Here is a 17,859-nt window from a genome sequence, read left to right as displayed (position 1 = left end):
TTCTAGCTATGAAAATAGCATGACATTAAAGTCCAATAGCTTGGACCTTCCAGAAACTAAAACAAGGGCTGTTTGTGTCTAATTGGGAAAAAAAGAGAAATCTCGGCTTACCAGCGGTATAAAGGTCCCATTTCCAACATTGGTAGATAGCTAGATATCAGACCTTTAGCTTCTCTGTGGTCTAGCGCTAGCTATTATCTCTCCTGGGCTGTAGGTTTAGGTATTGCAGAGGATTCCACATTTGGGGGAGCAGCAAGGAATCTTTCCTCTGAAAATTTGATTTTTAAATATGACAGCACCTTAGAAGGTTAGAAATAATCTTGGCAGAGATGGATCAATGATTAGAGACCCGGGGAGGTGGTCAGAGATGGTCAAAGGTGTATGATAAATGCATTCTATCAGTTTGTCATACTAATATCAGCTACACATATGGGATGCATACACAGCACACTTACATATGATGTGCTGCTTCATATAGGATTATATAATTTTTAATGAATTTGGTCATTAGTCAGTGTAACCCAAGATTATGAAGTTATATGCACAGCTACTACTCAAACACACTTCCGCAAACCTGCTTGCCTACTGCCCAAGGCAAATAACAGGAAAATCTGGTACACCTGCCAATAAAAAGTCATCCTGATATCTATGCAGTGAGTGGTAGCTAGAATGATCTGTGGGGGAGATGGGAAGAGCCTAGCATACAAAACTTAATGCTCTTAAACTTTGTAAATATTATTTATTACTATTTAAAAAAAGTTTCTTGGGTCTAGCTAGAGTAAGTAAGAGCAGGAGTAGAGGAAATTTTTTGATTGCTTCATCTTTGAAGAGGGAGAAAAGAACAGATTGATAGCCCTTGGTGTGTCATGGAAACAGTACAGGAATTGCTGGAATGGGATTGACATATTCCATACCAAAAAAGGCCATGGTACCCTTACCCTTTCAAAGGCTATATCTCTGCACTAGACCAGGCACAGATAGAGAATGAAGTCAGTGTACTAAACAGAAAGTCAGATATCTGCTGTCCAAAAGATGCTTTGTTTTTATGCTAAGGCACCATGGCAAATTCATCATTTATGCTATCATTTCCCCTTTAATGCCTCCAGTGAGTTCTGTGCTCCTCTACAGAGTTTCTGTGTTATCAATTTACTCAGGTACATTTTGCCCTTTTGAAGGCAGTTCACATGCAGTAGCACTCAGCTGTCCGGATGATTAAATGACAAATCACTCTGATGGTGGGGAAGGGATGATGCTTCAAAAGATGACCCAAGGCTCCACTGCCTTCAGTAGTGAAGAAAACTAAGGGGGGCTCCCATCATTCATCACTAGTACACTATGCAAGGTGAGGAGTCTCCATGTACAGCAAGTAAAACAAAAGCGCCAGGGGAATTCTCATATACATTATAGTCCCTCAAAGGGGAAATGCTGTCACATTAATATCTCCTCATGAAGGATGGTGTATACCTCTGTGTGTGTGGTGGTAAGGGTGGAAGAGGTAGTAAGGAGGGAAGGATAGTAGTTAAAAAAAAAAATTAAAAAAAAAATTCAGCCCAGCAAATATGACCAAAAAAAAAAAAAAACCAACAACAACAAAAACACTTTCATGTTCTTCCAATGCCATATAAAATGGTTTACTTAAGCAGTCCCAGACTGTTTTTCTGATTAGCAGCATAAGTATACGAATTGGTGAGGAGGTTCCATTTCTTCAGTTTCCTTCCTCCTACTGTTCACCCATAATGCTCACAATCCTGTCACACCTTCTATTCTCTTCATTTAAAAAACCAAAAACCACAGACGTTTTTTGCCATTTTTACCAGCCCCAGAGCTCTGGCTTCTGAGCTGGCGCTGAAGGCAACAGTAAATTTATATATTATATAAATAGTGCCCAGCCAATACAGTGGTGGATGAATTAGAAATACCATATCGTAGATTGATCAACCATATGTAACGACACTATACATATATCACTTGGGGCATCTTTCCATTCAAATTTAAACTATGGTTTCAATATAAGCCAATTCAGGTGCCTCTTGTTTCTCTCTGGACTGTTCCTGGCATTCTACATTTCACTGGAACATGAAGAGAATGTACCTATTTTTAATATAACATTAATCAACCATGGTATCTAAGTACTGGAATGATGATAGCCTATTAGGTAACATGGCAGGCCAGCAGCAAAATATTTAATTTACAAAGCCCCCTTTCTTACACAGGGCAGAATAGAGCATTAGCTTGGTCAATGCAATTGTTGTCTCAGAGCATCCTCCTCCTCCTCACCACCAGTCAATGAAGAGCACACACAGGCTTTAGAAGAAAATGGATCACATCAGCACTAGGATTTTTGCTGGGCTCATCAATTTAGAAAGGACCAGAGTCGCTCACACAATCAGGCCATTGGCAACAGCTTTCAGTGGAGCTGAGCACCTGTAACTCCCATTCATTTAAACAGGATGACAGGTACTCAGATCTACTGAAACGTAGAATAGAGCAAAACGCTACCCTAGACATTTGCCTATCCCGCTGCATGGCAGGGTTACCCCTACAGGGTGTGAGGAGCTGTGAGGTGGGGGATGAAAAAAACCCCATGAAACTACAAAGACTTCTCTTTTATTTGCTAATTCCATAGTTCAAGGAGTATGAAGCTGCAGGGTTACCTTAAATCTTCCGTGCTGGCTTTCCCCTCCTACCCCAGTGCTGACACCACACAGACACTTATTTTTAGATGAAGAACAGGGTATTAGGCACAATGCTCCATTTCATGGGAACACAAAGATATGTCTTCACCTGTCATTCAGCTGATTGACTGGGACTCCTGTGTCTCAAGCTGTTGAAGACTTGGCAGGGATTTGATCACCTGGACCTCCCAGAAGGGAACAAATGATAGTGCCTCAGAGAGCATTAAAAAACAAACCAGCCATCAGACCATTTATTTTTGGCAATTCTCCTTCATTGCCCACTGTTTAAAATGTAAACGCCAGTCTTAGGAAGGGAAATCATAATAAAAGCTCTTGTATAGTATTTTTCATCAGTGAGATCTCCAAGGGCTTTAACAGAGGTTTTTGTCTCTCCCATTTTACAGAAGGGAGATGGAGGCACAAAGAACAAGTAAAGTAACTTGCCCAAGGTCATCCAGCAGCAGAGCTGGGAATACAACTCAGGACTCCTGAGTCTCAATCCAGGGCTCTACCTACTCGCATATGCTGCTTTGGGAAGAGTTGGAGGTTCCGGTCCCATCACATGCTACTATGGGTCAAATTCTGTTATCAGATAATCATGTGTAATCTCCATTGACAGCACTTGGAGATTCATGGAGCACTGTGTTCCCTGAGAACAGAACTTGGCTCATAATTTTAAAGTAAAGTATTATTCCTGCAATAACATTTTTGTGTGTGCTATCTGACTGAGTTCACAGCTTGCCTCGCTTATGACTGCAAATTAATTGCTGACAATGGGGGGTCTCTTGATCGGTTTTGGGATATTTATATAAAAAACAGGGTTTATTAAGCTATTATCACCAAAAGCTATGGGATACAATGTTCCAATTTAAAAATAACGCAGCTTCCAAACATTCCTATTCCCGCCCATCCCCCTCTCTGAGGGGGGAAAAAGGCTGTGTACATTTTCATGTACAGAAACAGAGCATGATCTGCTGTTATTTTATATTAGATACAAAACACAATTCCAGAGTAATATTCCCAAGAATAAATGTTTCACTGGGCAAGATTTCAAACAGCCTCACATCATATTTGACATTATCAGTGCAAGCAAAAGTCAGCCTGATGAAGGGCTCAAAGGTGTTGAGATCACTGGCAGTTGAGGGTGCTCAGAGAAGCTGAAGCACTTTTTGGGGCTTTGATCCTGCAAAGATTTACACTCATGCTTAAATTATATGCATTCAGCAGTCCCCCTGAAGTCAATGGGACTCTCACAGTGATCAGGGCCTGAGATTTTAAGTTCTTTAGGGCAACAACTGTCTTTTCATTTCTGTGTATACAGAGTCAGCAAAATGGGGCCCTTGATCCTTGATTGGGTAGCCTCTAGGCACTACAAATAATAACTAGGACCTCACAATAAAGGGTGGTAAAAGTCACAAGTACATCTACAGGATATTAGCAAATCTAGCATAAGCAGTCTATTATATCCTTACCTTGTTTGGGATAAGGGGAGACTAGCAGTATCTAGGGTACTAAAATTAGCTTAAAACTGGAAAAGTAAATTTTTATTTTTGTGACAATATTTTTGTATTGCTGACAACAGAGCAGTCTTCTTTAATAACAGTACCGAACAATGACACCTTTGCAGAGAGGATAAAGAAAGGGTTCCTCCTATCAGAGTAGGAGCATATAAATTTAGCAACCTGAAATTAATGCAGACTCAGCCTTGAACAGAGTGTCACACACTATGCATATATACAAGGGAGAGCAAATAAGACAGAGCTTTATAGCATAAAGGTTAAAATGGATAGTTTCCCAGGATTTCAAAAGCTTGCTGAAGTCTTTGACTCATGACTGGTGCAAAGATAATCAGTTTTGTTTCCAAAAGTCAACATAATAAATTTTGTATTAAAAGCTTCAAATGCTGGAGGATCAGATAAAGTTTAGCTTTCCAAATGAGTGTTGATAGTATGTGGCACCCCAAACAGTTTTTATTTGCCATCTACCTGTTTATCTGAGCAGATAAGTTTGTTATTCTTTTAACATTTTGTTAATTAACTAACCTCTCTTGTGTCCACCACAAAAACTGGAACTCCTGCTGCAGCTAATTTTGTGAAGGAATCAGAACACATCTGGACTACACATTTCTGCTTCTATATCTAAATAGTCTGAAATAATACTTAAGACTGACTTCACAAAAATCAAATAGGGAGCAAAATTTCCAGCTGCTGAATTAGAACTGTTAAATAACTGCTTAGTTGCTGATTACAGAGAAAAATCTTTCCCATCTACAAATTCAAAAGCATTCAGTGTTGAGAGGTTTTGGAACACCTCTCCTTTTAGGAAACTAGTAAAATAGGTCAGGTAATAAGTAGAGCATGCCCCTGGATTGCCTTTAAAAATTACTCTTAGAGGAAATAAAGGAGGTGGAAATGCAACCAATGGACTGATTCATACTCAATAACTGCACTGAGTAATTAATTATTACATCATTCACTGCTTTTCATCAGCAAGTGGAAGGCCCCTGTATAATTTAAGACAATATTTTCAGCACCATTGAGCTTCTGCTTCACTCTGTGTAATTTTAAGCCCATTACAAACCTCAGTAAATTTTCTTTAAATCTAAGATGATTAAAAAAAAGCAACAAAAGCCCCAAACCTACCACCATGTTCTTCTCAAAACAGGAGTTATTGAAATGATCTTTGATGTTCGTCTTATTAGCCAATGTGGCTACACTATTCTGTGCCAAGTAAGAAGAAAAAAAAAATAGTCACAGGTCCTAAAGCTTGATGGACTACAGATGAAAAGCCAGGGGGGGGGGGGGGGGATGTCAAAACAAAAAAGTCTGACAAAACCCAAACTATACACATTTATAGGCAGCTACATGCTCGTTTTCTGGAAACTTCATTTGATTTATTATGAACACTTCCTTTTCCTTCCCTCCATCACCAAACCTCATTACAAACAAAGTAGGTAAGGCCCCTTGGTCACAGCAAAGAAGCAATATTATGGAAAATAAAATTGTTTTATAGCATGACAGAAACATTAATTTAAAAGGAGGTTTTTGCTCTTATTGAGTAAAGATGCAGCTTCATCTTTCTTATACAGTCCATCTAAGATATCGCTTCTTGGCATTATCAGCTATGCCTTGAATCATCAAGTTTAAATGTGCTAAAAGAAAACATTCTATTCTTTTTAGTTCCACTAAAATGCTCTGTTTTTTCAGTCCCTTCTGCCTCTATTTAAGCAGACTGACCAATCTCTTAATTTTGTCCAGGTTAGAGTGTGCATTTAGCAACTCCTTTGCTGCTACTTTCCAACCTAAGCAAATGCAAGAAGGCTTTTTGTGTATTAGCACTTACTCTGGATATGGTCAAGGGCATGTTGAAGTCCTTTCCCCCTTGCAGTCGGAAACCCCATGGTCCAGGTCCATTTAGAGTCACGTTGTAAGACATTTTGTAACTCTTTTACGCAGGTCACCAAAAAGGCTCTACAGAAAAGGGGTATGGGGAGGGAAATAAAAGAAAATATTTTTAAAAATAAAGAAAAAAGACATTTACAAATATTGAGAACACAATAATTGCTTCTTTGTTGCCTTGCCTGCTCAGTCCTGCTGAAGTGCCACCTAAGAATAGATAGGAGCTATAATACAGATACTGATATCCCAGCTGAGCTGGGGCCCATAAAAGGCTTGTAACCAAACACTTACTATGCAAGGACTCCATGACTCAGAGATCTAATATAGCCCCCTGGGAGGTTAGCAGATCTTTCTAGGCTCCCCAAGTCCCTCTTCATGTTCAGAACTACTTTATTATATATAAATTAAATAAAAACAAAAAACTACTACCAACAGCAACCCCAGAACCTAATTTAGGATTCACTAGAAGCCCAAACATTAATATCCTGCTAACAACGGAAAGACTTTTGCTTTCCAAAGCCACTTATAACTGTTGCTCCACAGAACATAAATTCATATTTACTTCATTTTGAGATTTCATGCACTACAAATCAAGTTTTTTTTTTTATACTGACCCTTTTCTTATATCCGAAAGTATATGAATTGGGAAGCATTTGCTCCTTTCTCTGCATTGACCTGGTAAGCTGGAAAATTTGCTGCAGCACTGGAAAAATATCTGCCCCATACACTCACCAATTCATGAAAAGATGTTTGCCCCTTGTTTCTACAGCCTTTACTTCTACAGAAAAATATAGTTTATTCTGTTATCATGCAACAGAAGTGGCTTTTTATTGTTTTTCATAAAATCACCTTGGATTTAGAAAAGATCTCTACAGCTAAAGCATTTTGATCATGTTACTGTCAGGTGACATAAGAATTATCAATTAAGAAAAGAGTAGCTAAAGACAATACACTTGGACACAGCACTGTTTTCTAGTTTATTTTTGGAAGGTTTGATAATTTGTCTCCATTTCTTAGTAAATTGAACATTTTCAAGAAAAAAAAAATCTTTTGCTCTCTAGCAAGTCAGAAAATATTAAGCCAGTATGCAAACATTATTAAATTAAATCTTTCAACCACCATATGGTGTAGGTAACTCTTACCCTTATTTTTCACTGAGGAACATTGACATCTAGGGAAGTTAAGTGAGTTATCCATTGTAACAGAGTGGGTTATTGGCAGAGCTCGGAATAGAACACAGAATTTGAGTCCCTGTGCCAAGTTCTAACAACTAGTTAAATGTTTCCTTACATCAAGCTATCTACTTTAGCAAACTTCTTCCTACCTATGGCTTCTAACAGCACAATAACATTGCAAACAAGCATCACAAATTGGTATGGACAACAGGACATGTTGTATGGCAGGATATTTGTTTAAAATCCTAAACATTCTATCTAGTGGAGTTGCCTCTTGGGCATATGGAGAAGATAACCTCTTCTACTTGCCCAGAACAACCAACCCACAATACCCATGTAATTAAAATCAACACAGCACCAAAGCAGACATGGCTTCAAGAGGAAGATGAGATTTATAAGAGACTCACAGTTTGTACCTGCCTATTCATTTCTATGGCTAGACTCCAAGGGTATGTCTGCACTGCACATGAAACCCAAGTTCTGACTCAGGTTTGAGCCCACGCTCCACTTCCATTCACACACAAATCAGTCTAACTTGGGTCGGCCAGAACTCAGGTCCTAGGACCTGCTGGGGGAAGTAGATCCCACTGTGACTTGGGTCCAAGCACTGTCATTTTGCAGTGGGAATGCAGGTCAAGCAGCAGACCAGAGTCAGGTTTGCGTAGTCCAGTATGGACACGTTAGCACAGCTGTGAGACCTGAGTCCAGCAACTGTAAACTCAGGTTTAATGCAGTGCAGACACTCCAGCACAGGCTTGGAGACACTGTCTCCAAGCCAAGTCCGACAGACTCGAGCTTACTGTGCAGTGTAGACATGCCCAAAGTCTCTGTAAAATGCGAAACCAGCTTATTTAAGCACCACCTCACTGCAGGCCTCACTTGTTGGTGCTAAAACAATTCATTTGTTAACACCATCAGTTATGGATGGAAGGTCAGAAGTTTAAACACCTACTCTCTCACTTGGGCTATACCCTAAGACATACTTAGGGTATGTCTACACTACGAGAGTAGTTCGATTTTACTTAAATCGAATATGTGGAATCGATATTGCAAAGTCGAACGTGTGTGTCCACACTAAGGACAGTAATTCGACTTTGTGAGTCCACACTAACGGGGCAAGCGTCGACATTGGAAGCGGTGCACTGTGGGCAGCTATCCCACAGTTCCCACAGTCCCCGCTGCCCATTGGAATTCTGGGTCGAGCCCCCAATGCCTTCTGGAGAAAAAAATGTGTCAAGGGTGGTTTTGGGTAACTGTCGTCATCCAACCGTCACTCCCACCCTCCCTCCCTGAAAGCGCCGGCGGGAAATCAGTTCGTGCACTTTTCTGGTCAGTGACAGCGCGGACGCCACAGCACTGCGAGCATGGAGCCCGCTGCAACCATCGCTGCAGTTGTGGCCGTTGTCAACGCCTCGCAGCTTATCATCCACCTTTCCCAGAGGCAGATGCAGATAAATCAGGCGAGGAGGCTACGGCACCGCGGTGAGGGCCTGAAGTCTGAGAGTAGCACAGACCTGTCAGAAAGCACGGGACCCAGCGCCGAGGACATCACGGTGGCAATGGGTCATGTGGATGTTGTGGAATGGCGATTCTGGGCACGGGAAACAAGCACGGACTGGTGGGACCGCATAGTGCTGCGGGTCTGGGATGAATCCCAGTGGCTGCGAAACTTTCGCATGCGGAAGGGGACTTTCCTTGAACTTTGTGAGTTGCTGTCCCCTGCCCTGAAGCGCAATGACACCCGGATGCGAGCAGCCCTGACTGTCCAGAAGCGAGTGGCCATAGCCCTCTGGAAGCTTGCAACACCAGACAGCTACCGGTCAGTCGCGAACCACTTTGGCGTGGGCAAATCTACCGTGGGGGTTGTTGTGATGCAAGTAGCCAACGCAATCGTTGAGGTACTGCTCTCAAAGGTAGTGACCCTGGGAAACGCGCAGGCCATCATAGATGGCTTCGCCGCGATGGGATTCCCAAACTGCGGTGGGGCTATAGATGGAACTCACATCCCCACCCTGGGACCGGACCACCAGGCCAGCCAGTACATCAACCGAAAGGGCTACTTTTCAATGGTGCTGCAAGCACTGGTGGACCATAGGGGACATTTTACAAACATCAACGTCGGATGGCCGGGCAAGGTTCATGACGCTCGTGTTTTCAGGAACTCTGGTCTGTTTAGACGGCTGCAGGAAGGTATTTACTTCCCGGACCACAAAATAACTCTTGGGGATGTGGAGATGCCTACAGTGATCCTCGGGGACCCAGCCTACCCGCTAATGCCCTGGCTCATGAAGCCCTATACTGGCGCCCTGGACAGTGAAAAAGAACTCTTCAACTACCGGCTGAGCAAGTGCAGAATGGTGGTGGAGTGTGCTTTTGGCCGTCTCAAGGGGAGATGGAGAAGCTTACTGACTCGCTGTGATCTCAGCGAAACCAATATCCCCATTGTAATTGCAGCTTGCTGTGTGCTCCACAATCTGTGTGAGAGCAAGGGGGAGACCTTTGTGGCGGGGTGGGAGGTTGAGGCAAGTAGCCTGGCTTCTGATTATGCCCAGCCAGACAGCCGGGCGATTAGAAGAGCCCAGCGGGACGCGCTGTGCATCCGGGAGGCTTTGAAAGCTAGGTTCCTGAGTGAGCAGGGTAACCAGTGACTTTTCAGTTTGTGTACAGAGAAGCTGAACCTGCCCCCGTTTCTTTACCCACTAAATGTTCAGAATCCTCTCCAGTTACATACCCCGTTCCCCCCCTTCCAACACACGGTTAAAAATAAAATCACTTGAATTTTGTTAATGAACACCGTTTTCTTTATTACTGTTTTCGTGGGAAAGTGTTGAACCTGGGACGCAGACTGTGGTGGGGAGCGGGTGTAGTGTAGTGATGCAAATGACGCTTCCAAACTCCAGGAATGACAGGCTCCGCAGTGGTCGACTGGTGGTTTCAACGGACCCTGCCACCCCTCCTGTTCGGGACTCTGTGTGGGGGGGGGGCTATGTGACTTTGTGGCAGGGGGAGGACGGTTACAGATCCCCTGCTGCGTGGCTCTGTGATCCAGGATAAGGACCGCTGCATAAGATCTGTAACTGCCCTCCCCCGCCACAAAGTCACAGAGCACCCCCCACAGAACACTAAAACCACCTCCCAGAATGACCAGGGTAACTAGTGACTGCAATGTGTGTGTGCCCTGCTGCTGAACCTGCCCCCGCCTCTGTACCCTGGTAAAGGTGACTGTTCTGTCCAATTACCAACCCCCTTCCCCCCCTTCAGACAGACTCTCCTCTAAAGAACACGATGGAAACAGTAATTAACAGAAACGTATTTTTTATTAGCAACTACACATGAAACTGGGGGGTGAAACTTGGATGGGGGCTTGGGTGAGGCGGGAAGGAAAGGACTTGTCAAATTTTGGGGAATGAGAGCCTTCTAGTAGTAGAGCTGTCTGCAGGGGTGGAGTGAGAGTTTTCACGGACTCTGCCGCCCCTCCTTCTTTGGACTTTGGGTGAGGGGGGTATGGGACTTGGTGGCGGGGGAGGGCGGTTAGAGATAGACTGCAGCGGGGCTCTGTCCTCCTGCCTCCGATCCTGCAGAACATCCACAAGGCGCCGGAGCATGTCCGTTTGCTCCCTCAGTAGTCCAAGCAGCGTTTGAGTCACCTGCTGGTCTTCCTGCCGCCACCTCTCCTCCCGTTCCATGTGTGAACGGTGCATTTGGGACAAGTTCTCCCTCCACCGGGTCTGCTGTGCTGCCTGGGCTCGGGAGCAGCCCATAAGTTCCGAGAACATGTCCTCCCGTGTCCTCTTCTTCCTACGCCTAATCTGCGCTAGCCTCAGGGAGTGTGATGCCAGGCTGGGTTGGGAGACAGTCGCAGCTGTGGGAATGGGAAAAAGGGAGTGAATTCCTCAGAAAGATAAATTTAGTTGTGAACAAAGAACATAGTCTTTCTCTGTAAAGAAGACCATGCACAGCACCTATCACATGCGCACTCAGGACAAGGTCGAATTTTCGGCCTTCGCATTCAGTGCCTGGGGTCTTGCAATGCAGATCAGAGAAGCGGGGCAGGACACCGGAATTTGTGTAGCAGGCCGACATGGTAAGCCGTAGACTTGTGGCTGCTTAAAACTTTAATAGTTGCACTGGCCTCCTTTCACATTGAAAGCAATGCCAGTCCCTGCTGCCAGCAATCCGGCAAGCATGAGCTCTGCCCCGTCCCACCCCCTCGCGGCTGTCCCAGGGAAAGATCCCTGTGTGCTGCCCCTCTCCCGCCTCCACCGCGTGCCTGTAAACCGCCGGTTACAGTTCTGTAAAGGAACGGGCAAGCAGTCCCAATACTAACATTCCCCTACCTAATTCAAAGCAGGTCACCATGAGCGACATCACCCTGATGAGGATCTCAGACACGGAAAGAGAAAGAATGCTTCGGGAAAGCCTGCAAAGACCAGGGCCGTATGCCGCCATGCTCTGCAGGGCAATGATCTCGGAGTACTTGATTGTCTCCTGGCGCGGAAACGTTTCCTACCACGGAGGACCCAATAAGGCCGCTCTCCCCAGGAACCTGATGCAAAGGCTTTTCAATTACCTCCAGGAGAGCTTCGTGGAGATGTCCATTGAGGATTTCAGCTCTATCCCCGGACATATAGACCGCATTTTACTGTAGCTGCACTGGCAGGGACTAAACAGTAGAGCGGCTTGGGCAGAACAATCATGCAAAACCGGACATTGTTAGATTTTTTTCAATAGTTGCACTGCCCAGGACTGAAACGTTAAGCGCCTAGGGCAAACTAATCATGAAAAACCCATTGTTGTTATTGTTAATATTCCAGTTCTGTTAAAAATAAATGTTTAGATGTTTAACACACTTACTGCTTGATCCTTCCCCTGATTCTGTGTCCGGGTTAACGGCTGGGGACGGTTGGTAGGGGATCTCTGTAAGGGTGATGAAGAGATCCTGGCTGTCGGGGAAATCAGCGTTGTAAGCGCTGTCGACTGCCTCGTCCTCTTCATCTCCTTCCTCATCTTTCTCGTCCGCTAACATGTCCGAGGAACCGGCCGTGGACAATATCCCATCCTCAGAGTCCACGGTCAGTGGTGGGGTAGTGGTGGCAGCCGCACCTATGATGGAATGCAGTGCCTCGTAGAAACGGGATGTCTGGGGCTGGGATCCGGAGCGTCCGTTTGCCTCTTTGGTCTTCTGGTAGCCTTGTCTCAGCTCCTTGATTTTCACGCGGCACTGCGTTGCATCCCGGCTGTATCCTCTCTCTGCCATGGCTTTAGAGATCTTCTCGTAGATCTTTGCATTCCGTCTTTTGGAGCGCAGCTCGGAAAGCACGGACTCATCGCCCCACACAGCGATCAGATCCAAGACTTCCCGATCAGTCCATGCTGGGGCCCTCTTTCTATTAGATTGCACGGCCATCTCTGCTGGAGAGCTCTGCATCGTTGCCAGTGCTGCTGAGCTCGCCACGATGTCCAAACAGGAAATGAGATTCAAACTGGCCAGACAGGAAAAGGAATTCAAATTTTCCCGGGGCTTTTCCTGTGTGGCTGGTCAGAGCATCCGAGCTCGGACTGCTGTCCAGAGCGTCAACAGAGTGGTGCACTGTGGGATAGCTCCCGGAGCTATTAGCGTCGATTTCCATCCACACCTAGCCTAATTCGATATGGCCATTTCGAATTTACCGCTACTCCCCTCGTTGGGGAGGAGTACAGAAGTCGAATTTAAGAGACCTCTATGTCGAACTAAATAGCTTCGTGGTGTGGACGGGTGCAGGGTTAATTCGATGTAACGGCGCTAAATTCGACATAACCTCCTAGTGTAGACCAGGCCTAAGTCACACCACTAATTCATTCATACATCACTTGAATTATTAAAGGGCACAGAGAAGATGCAGCAATTCTGTTCGCATGCAACCTCTCCGCATCCCCATTATACCCCACCTAGCAACTTTCTGATGTGCCAAAGGAAAAAGCCAAGTGAGCTCTGACAGAATTGCCCCCAAAACAGACGGGGCTACACACTCAACATTTTTTCTTTCTGTGTCAGTACAAAGAAAGATAACCTAGATTGACAGGATGGAGGAATTCAACTAGATCCCTCACCCTTGGCTCTTGTCTGGTAAGCACCAGGGAGGACACAACATACAAACTCTCTTAGAACTTTGGAGAGGAGAAAAAGCTATTCCCATCTGAGAGTCCCCATGGCTTAGTATGTACAAAGCCTCCACTAAACTACCTCTAATAACTCATGAGGGCAGGGGAGGGGGAGAGAGAAAGAAAGAGAGAGTGTGAGAGAGAGCGAGCACACTGCAAGCACAACTCAAAATATTGTCACTTCAAGATAAAAGTCAAGGAAAAAGGAAAGGGAGGCCAGGCCTTAGTGTTGACAATTCAGTGTAATACTGTATAGGGGACCATGGTGTTAGATGGGGGCAGTCTTCCCGCTGAGAAACTACAGAACCCATGCAGCTACAGGTGCTGTCTTTCAAGTGAAACATAAAAATTGAGAACTTAATTAGTCCAGGTCATTGAAGAAGAGAGATCCCATAGCACTTTCTACAGGAGTAAGGTTGTTATTTCCAAAATTCTGTCTGCATTCCAACTTGAGTAATTGCATTCTGCTTATCTATATTCCCCTTTAATTTCAAATGAGCACAATATGTTCTTCATTTGCTGCACCTCCTAAGAAGCTACATAGTTCCTTCTTGTCATCCCAGATTGATGAATGAAGTAATCCCTATTTGTGTGTTGGTGAAAAACAAGAATGTAGCTGTCCTCAGATAAACTAGAGACAATCAAAGGCACATAATGAGCGGAAATCAGTTAAAAGTGTTGATGGGAGGTCAGTCTGTAAATGGCACTGTTGCTACAACATAAATCCTAAATGCAGTAGAGAGGCTAGAAAAAGCAAACCACCACCACTGTCCTATTTAGTAGTTCTTGGGTAAAGATTTAAAGCCAGAAGGAAATAAAGAAAAGTATTCATGTTCAGGCTTATTTTGGCAGTTTGTCAAAAGAGCAATTTGTACAACAGGGATTAATCATGTACTCGTAAAGAGTTGGCTTTAATCATACCTCTGTATTTCCTACCAAAGGTCCAAATGCTGCCCTAAGTTACCACTGATAATAGACAATACTCCAATAATAGAATTTACTCCAACCCAAATGCAAGGTAGATACCTCCAAAACATGCTGCAAAGGGCCCAAAATATATTGCTGTGTGTAATATATGATCATAAGAGCTGCATAATGGGTCAGACCATGGTCCATCTTGGCCAGTATCCTGTCTCCAACAGTGGTCTGTACCAGAGTTTCAGGTAGGTGTACAGAATAGGGCAATTATGGACTAATCCAACCCTGTTTTCTGCTCCAGGCTTTATATTATTTTTGTACCATATATATACACACACACACACACGGTACAAAAATAATTGACTGGTCAGTTGACCAAATATTGTCAAATAATGGAAAAAATGGTCAAATACTTTAAAGCTCTAATTTATTAGAATAGTGACAAAAAAAGAGAGACTTTACGGTCTTTTCCTCCTTCCCCTCCTATGAATTTGTGACAAGTTTCAGAGCATGTAGCAGAAGAGCTTCAAAGAAAGATCAGTTGCTGTGTGTTTCATGTAATGTGGAGAGGTATGAAACAGATAACATACTAGGTCTCTTCCATCTCTAGATGTTACAATTCTACTTGTGTGAACAAGATCTAAGCAATGTCAATGTAGCACTAGGCCAGGTACACAGTAACTTAATGGCTCACTACTATGGTTCTTCAACATTTTCCTTCTGTGGATCACTATAGGAGAGAGATCCTCTCATAGAATATGATTGGAAGGGACCTCAGGAGGTCATCTAAGTCCAACCCGCTGCTCAAAGCAGGACCAATCCCCAACTAAGTCATCCCAGCCAGGGCTTTGTCAAGCCTGATCTTAAAAGCCTCTAAGGAAGGAGATTCCACCACCTCCCTAGGCAACCCATTCCAGTGCTTCACCACCCTCCTAGTGAAAAAGTCCTCCCCCCCCCCCATATCCAACCTCAACCTCCCCCACTGCAACTTGAAACCATTACTCCTTATCAATGTCAAAAGAACATTGCTACCAGAAGTGGGGTTTGAACCCACGCAGACACACATCCATTGGATTTTAAGTCCAACACCTTAACCACTCGGCCATTCTGGTAAGTGCATAGACCACTGAGAGTCACTGACTCACTACAATAGATACTGCTGTGGAAAAGGAATTAAAATCATTAAATCAGTGTTACAGTTTATGAAACAGAACTCTGAGGACAGCTGTAAAGTCTGTACTATTTAATCAGATAAAGGAAAGCAAATGGTGTTTACAAAAATGTCTTAAAAAGCAGTAGAGGATAGGAAAATACCTGCGTAAAATCCCTGAATGGCTACCTCTGTTCAGTTTACTGTTTGAGAAATAAAAGACGCCACTTATTCAGACACTGTTAAACTGAGGTCACTTGTGCCTATTTCTTTGGTGGTTCTCCATATCCATGTTAAAGTTCAAGATAGCTTGGCATTTTCAGGGAGAATATAAGGAACACCTCTTCTGTCCTGGACAACATTCCCTTTCAATACAACAGGATCTAATGCCCAAGGCAACGTGAACTATGTTTCCATGTTTGCCCACACAGTCACTGTACCAATAGCAGCATTGGAGAGGAGGGATTATAGAATGCTAATTTCCCTGCTCCCCCTTTACTGTGTCCCTTTCCCTCCCCACTAACTCTGCCTCACCTACCCCTCTTTCTTGTTCCCTTCTCTTTGCCACTCCTCCATTTAAGCCTTGTGCCACATAGTGAGCTGCTATAGCAGCCAGAGCTCTTCATGCTATAGTCATAACACCAGGTTTGCTGTTAAGTCCTGCAGTACAGATGGTGCTTGTTTTGTGCATATTCTTGCATCTGGAGCAGAGGACTGGTGGTGTGACAGCCAGTTATATGCAGTCATGAGTGTCACTCCAAATGAAATAAATTCCACCGCCCTCCGTGCTGATCATATGGTGTCTGATTTTCAAAGACCCAGCGACTGCTGGAGTCATTGGGAAATGCAGGTGCTCAACACATCGGTGGGGCAGGGGGGAGGGAGGGGGGAAATCAGGCCCATAAGCCCATAGGGAGAATCTGGGGCAAAGAGAGACAACTAGGTTGCTGCATTGTGTACCATCCCAGCAGCAAGTCATTACCACTAGTATGTAACTGTAATAGGGTCCTCAGTGGGCTGTGAGGCCTAGTGGTTAGCATCCACTCAATGGGGCAATGATAGGGGAGCCCAGGCCCACCACTCCACCAGGCTCTTACCCAAGGTCCTAAGAAGGTCAGCAACATTTGACCTCTGGGGGGGGCGGGAGGGGGGCAACCTCTGAGTTACCCTCCCTGGGTCACTTCCTACCACTACTTCCCTCCACTTCTGGTCCCAGATACGGCAAAAGACAAATGAAAAGGTAACCAAACCAGGCTCATTGCACAGTCCTGGCACTTCAGGGAGGCATCTCTAGCCCCTTTTGGCAACAGCCTTCAGATAGGTCTGTACTCCTCTGCAGCCTTCAGAGCTTGGTTGCTCCCTTTCCAACCCTGTCTCCAATTGGAGCATGCTCTGCAGGGTTGGAGGGGCGGTGCTAGCTGGGCCCAGTACTGTCCTTTAACCCCTTCAATCCTAGGGTGGGGTTTTTATACCCCATCACATTAACTCAGAATTTAGTGGAGTAAAGCACTTTAGAAAACCTGATGATGTAATAAACTATTCTACATAACACCCTTGTTCTTGTCAAAAACTTCTGATGACTTTTAATTACAGCCTGTTTTAGTTTCTTAATATTCCTTTATATCACTATAAAGAGCATCTTTCTCAAAGTCTTTTATTTTGCCTAAGAAGGTAGCATTTACTATCTTTAATGGTGACCTCCTCCCCCACATTCTTCATCTTAGACTTCCCTTAAAACAAGAGACGTATGTAGATAGTAACTATGTTTAAGCAGACGAGAAGGTCACAGACTTAACTAACAACATTAAAAAAAAAAATATCAGGGAACAGAATGAAATGTTCTCTTCCAATATCAAAATGAAGGATTATCTAGAGTTCAGCAAGTCCCACCAGTGTTGACAGCAGTTGATTGATACAAACATCTGTAAATTCATGTCACAGAAGAGATGCAACTGTAAAGGTAACAATGATACATTAGTGTCCATGTTAGAGTATCTCGCGTGCAAGGGGGAGAATGGCTACCTCAAAGTAATGGCTCAGAATAGAACCGGGTGATGGTTTGACAACTAATGGCAGATTCATTAGAGTAGTGGAAACAATTCGTAAATGCCAGGATACTACATTGTTGTACTAGAAAGAAAGAGCTTGAGGAAAGTTATGACTGAATGCTTGGAAGTACATTACTATCAACTGAATGGAAAGACAAAAACCTAGCATCAATGCAGAGTTAAGATTGAGGATATAAGCACTAATCAAGTCACAGAAATTCCAAATGATAAGGTTTCTATGACTACATTAACTTGGTCACATTGCTCATCCTGTATATTTTATATGCAGTAGTGAATTAGTTCCCTGAACATTACTGTGATAACAAAATTGTAACATCTATAACAGTGGTTTTC

At 44.0% G+C, this 17,859-nt stretch overlaps 1 protein-coding gene and 1 non-coding gene across 2 annotated transcripts in view; both read right to left on the bottom strand.

Annotated features, from left to right (window-relative positions):
* LDB3 (LIM domain binding 3) overlaps positions 1–6,110 on the bottom strand; it is a 181,998-nt gene extending 175,888 nt beyond the window's left edge. The window contains exon 1 of the mRNA XM_065408201.1: positions 6,018–6,110. Coding sequence (XP_065264273.1) covers positions 6,018–6,110 — 93 coding nt within the window. The remainder of the gene's footprint in view (positions 1–6,017) is intronic.
* Positions 6,111–15,336: 9,226 nt separating this feature from the next.
* On the bottom strand, positions 15,337–15,419 carry TRNAL-UAA (transfer RNA leucine (anticodon UAA)). Its single transcript has one exon. It is a non-coding gene; the product is annotated as a tRNA-Leu (tRNA).
* Positions 15,420–17,859: the final 2,440 nt, after the last annotated feature.

Source organism: Emys orbicularis, chromosome 7 (genome assembly GCF_028017835.1).
Source record: "Emys orbicularis isolate rEmyOrb1 chromosome 7, rEmyOrb1.hap1, whole genome shotgun sequence".
Taxonomy (NCBI): Eukaryota; Metazoa; Chordata; order Testudines; family Emydidae; genus Emys; species Emys orbicularis.
This window is presented reverse-complemented; position numbering and strand designations above follow the sequence as displayed.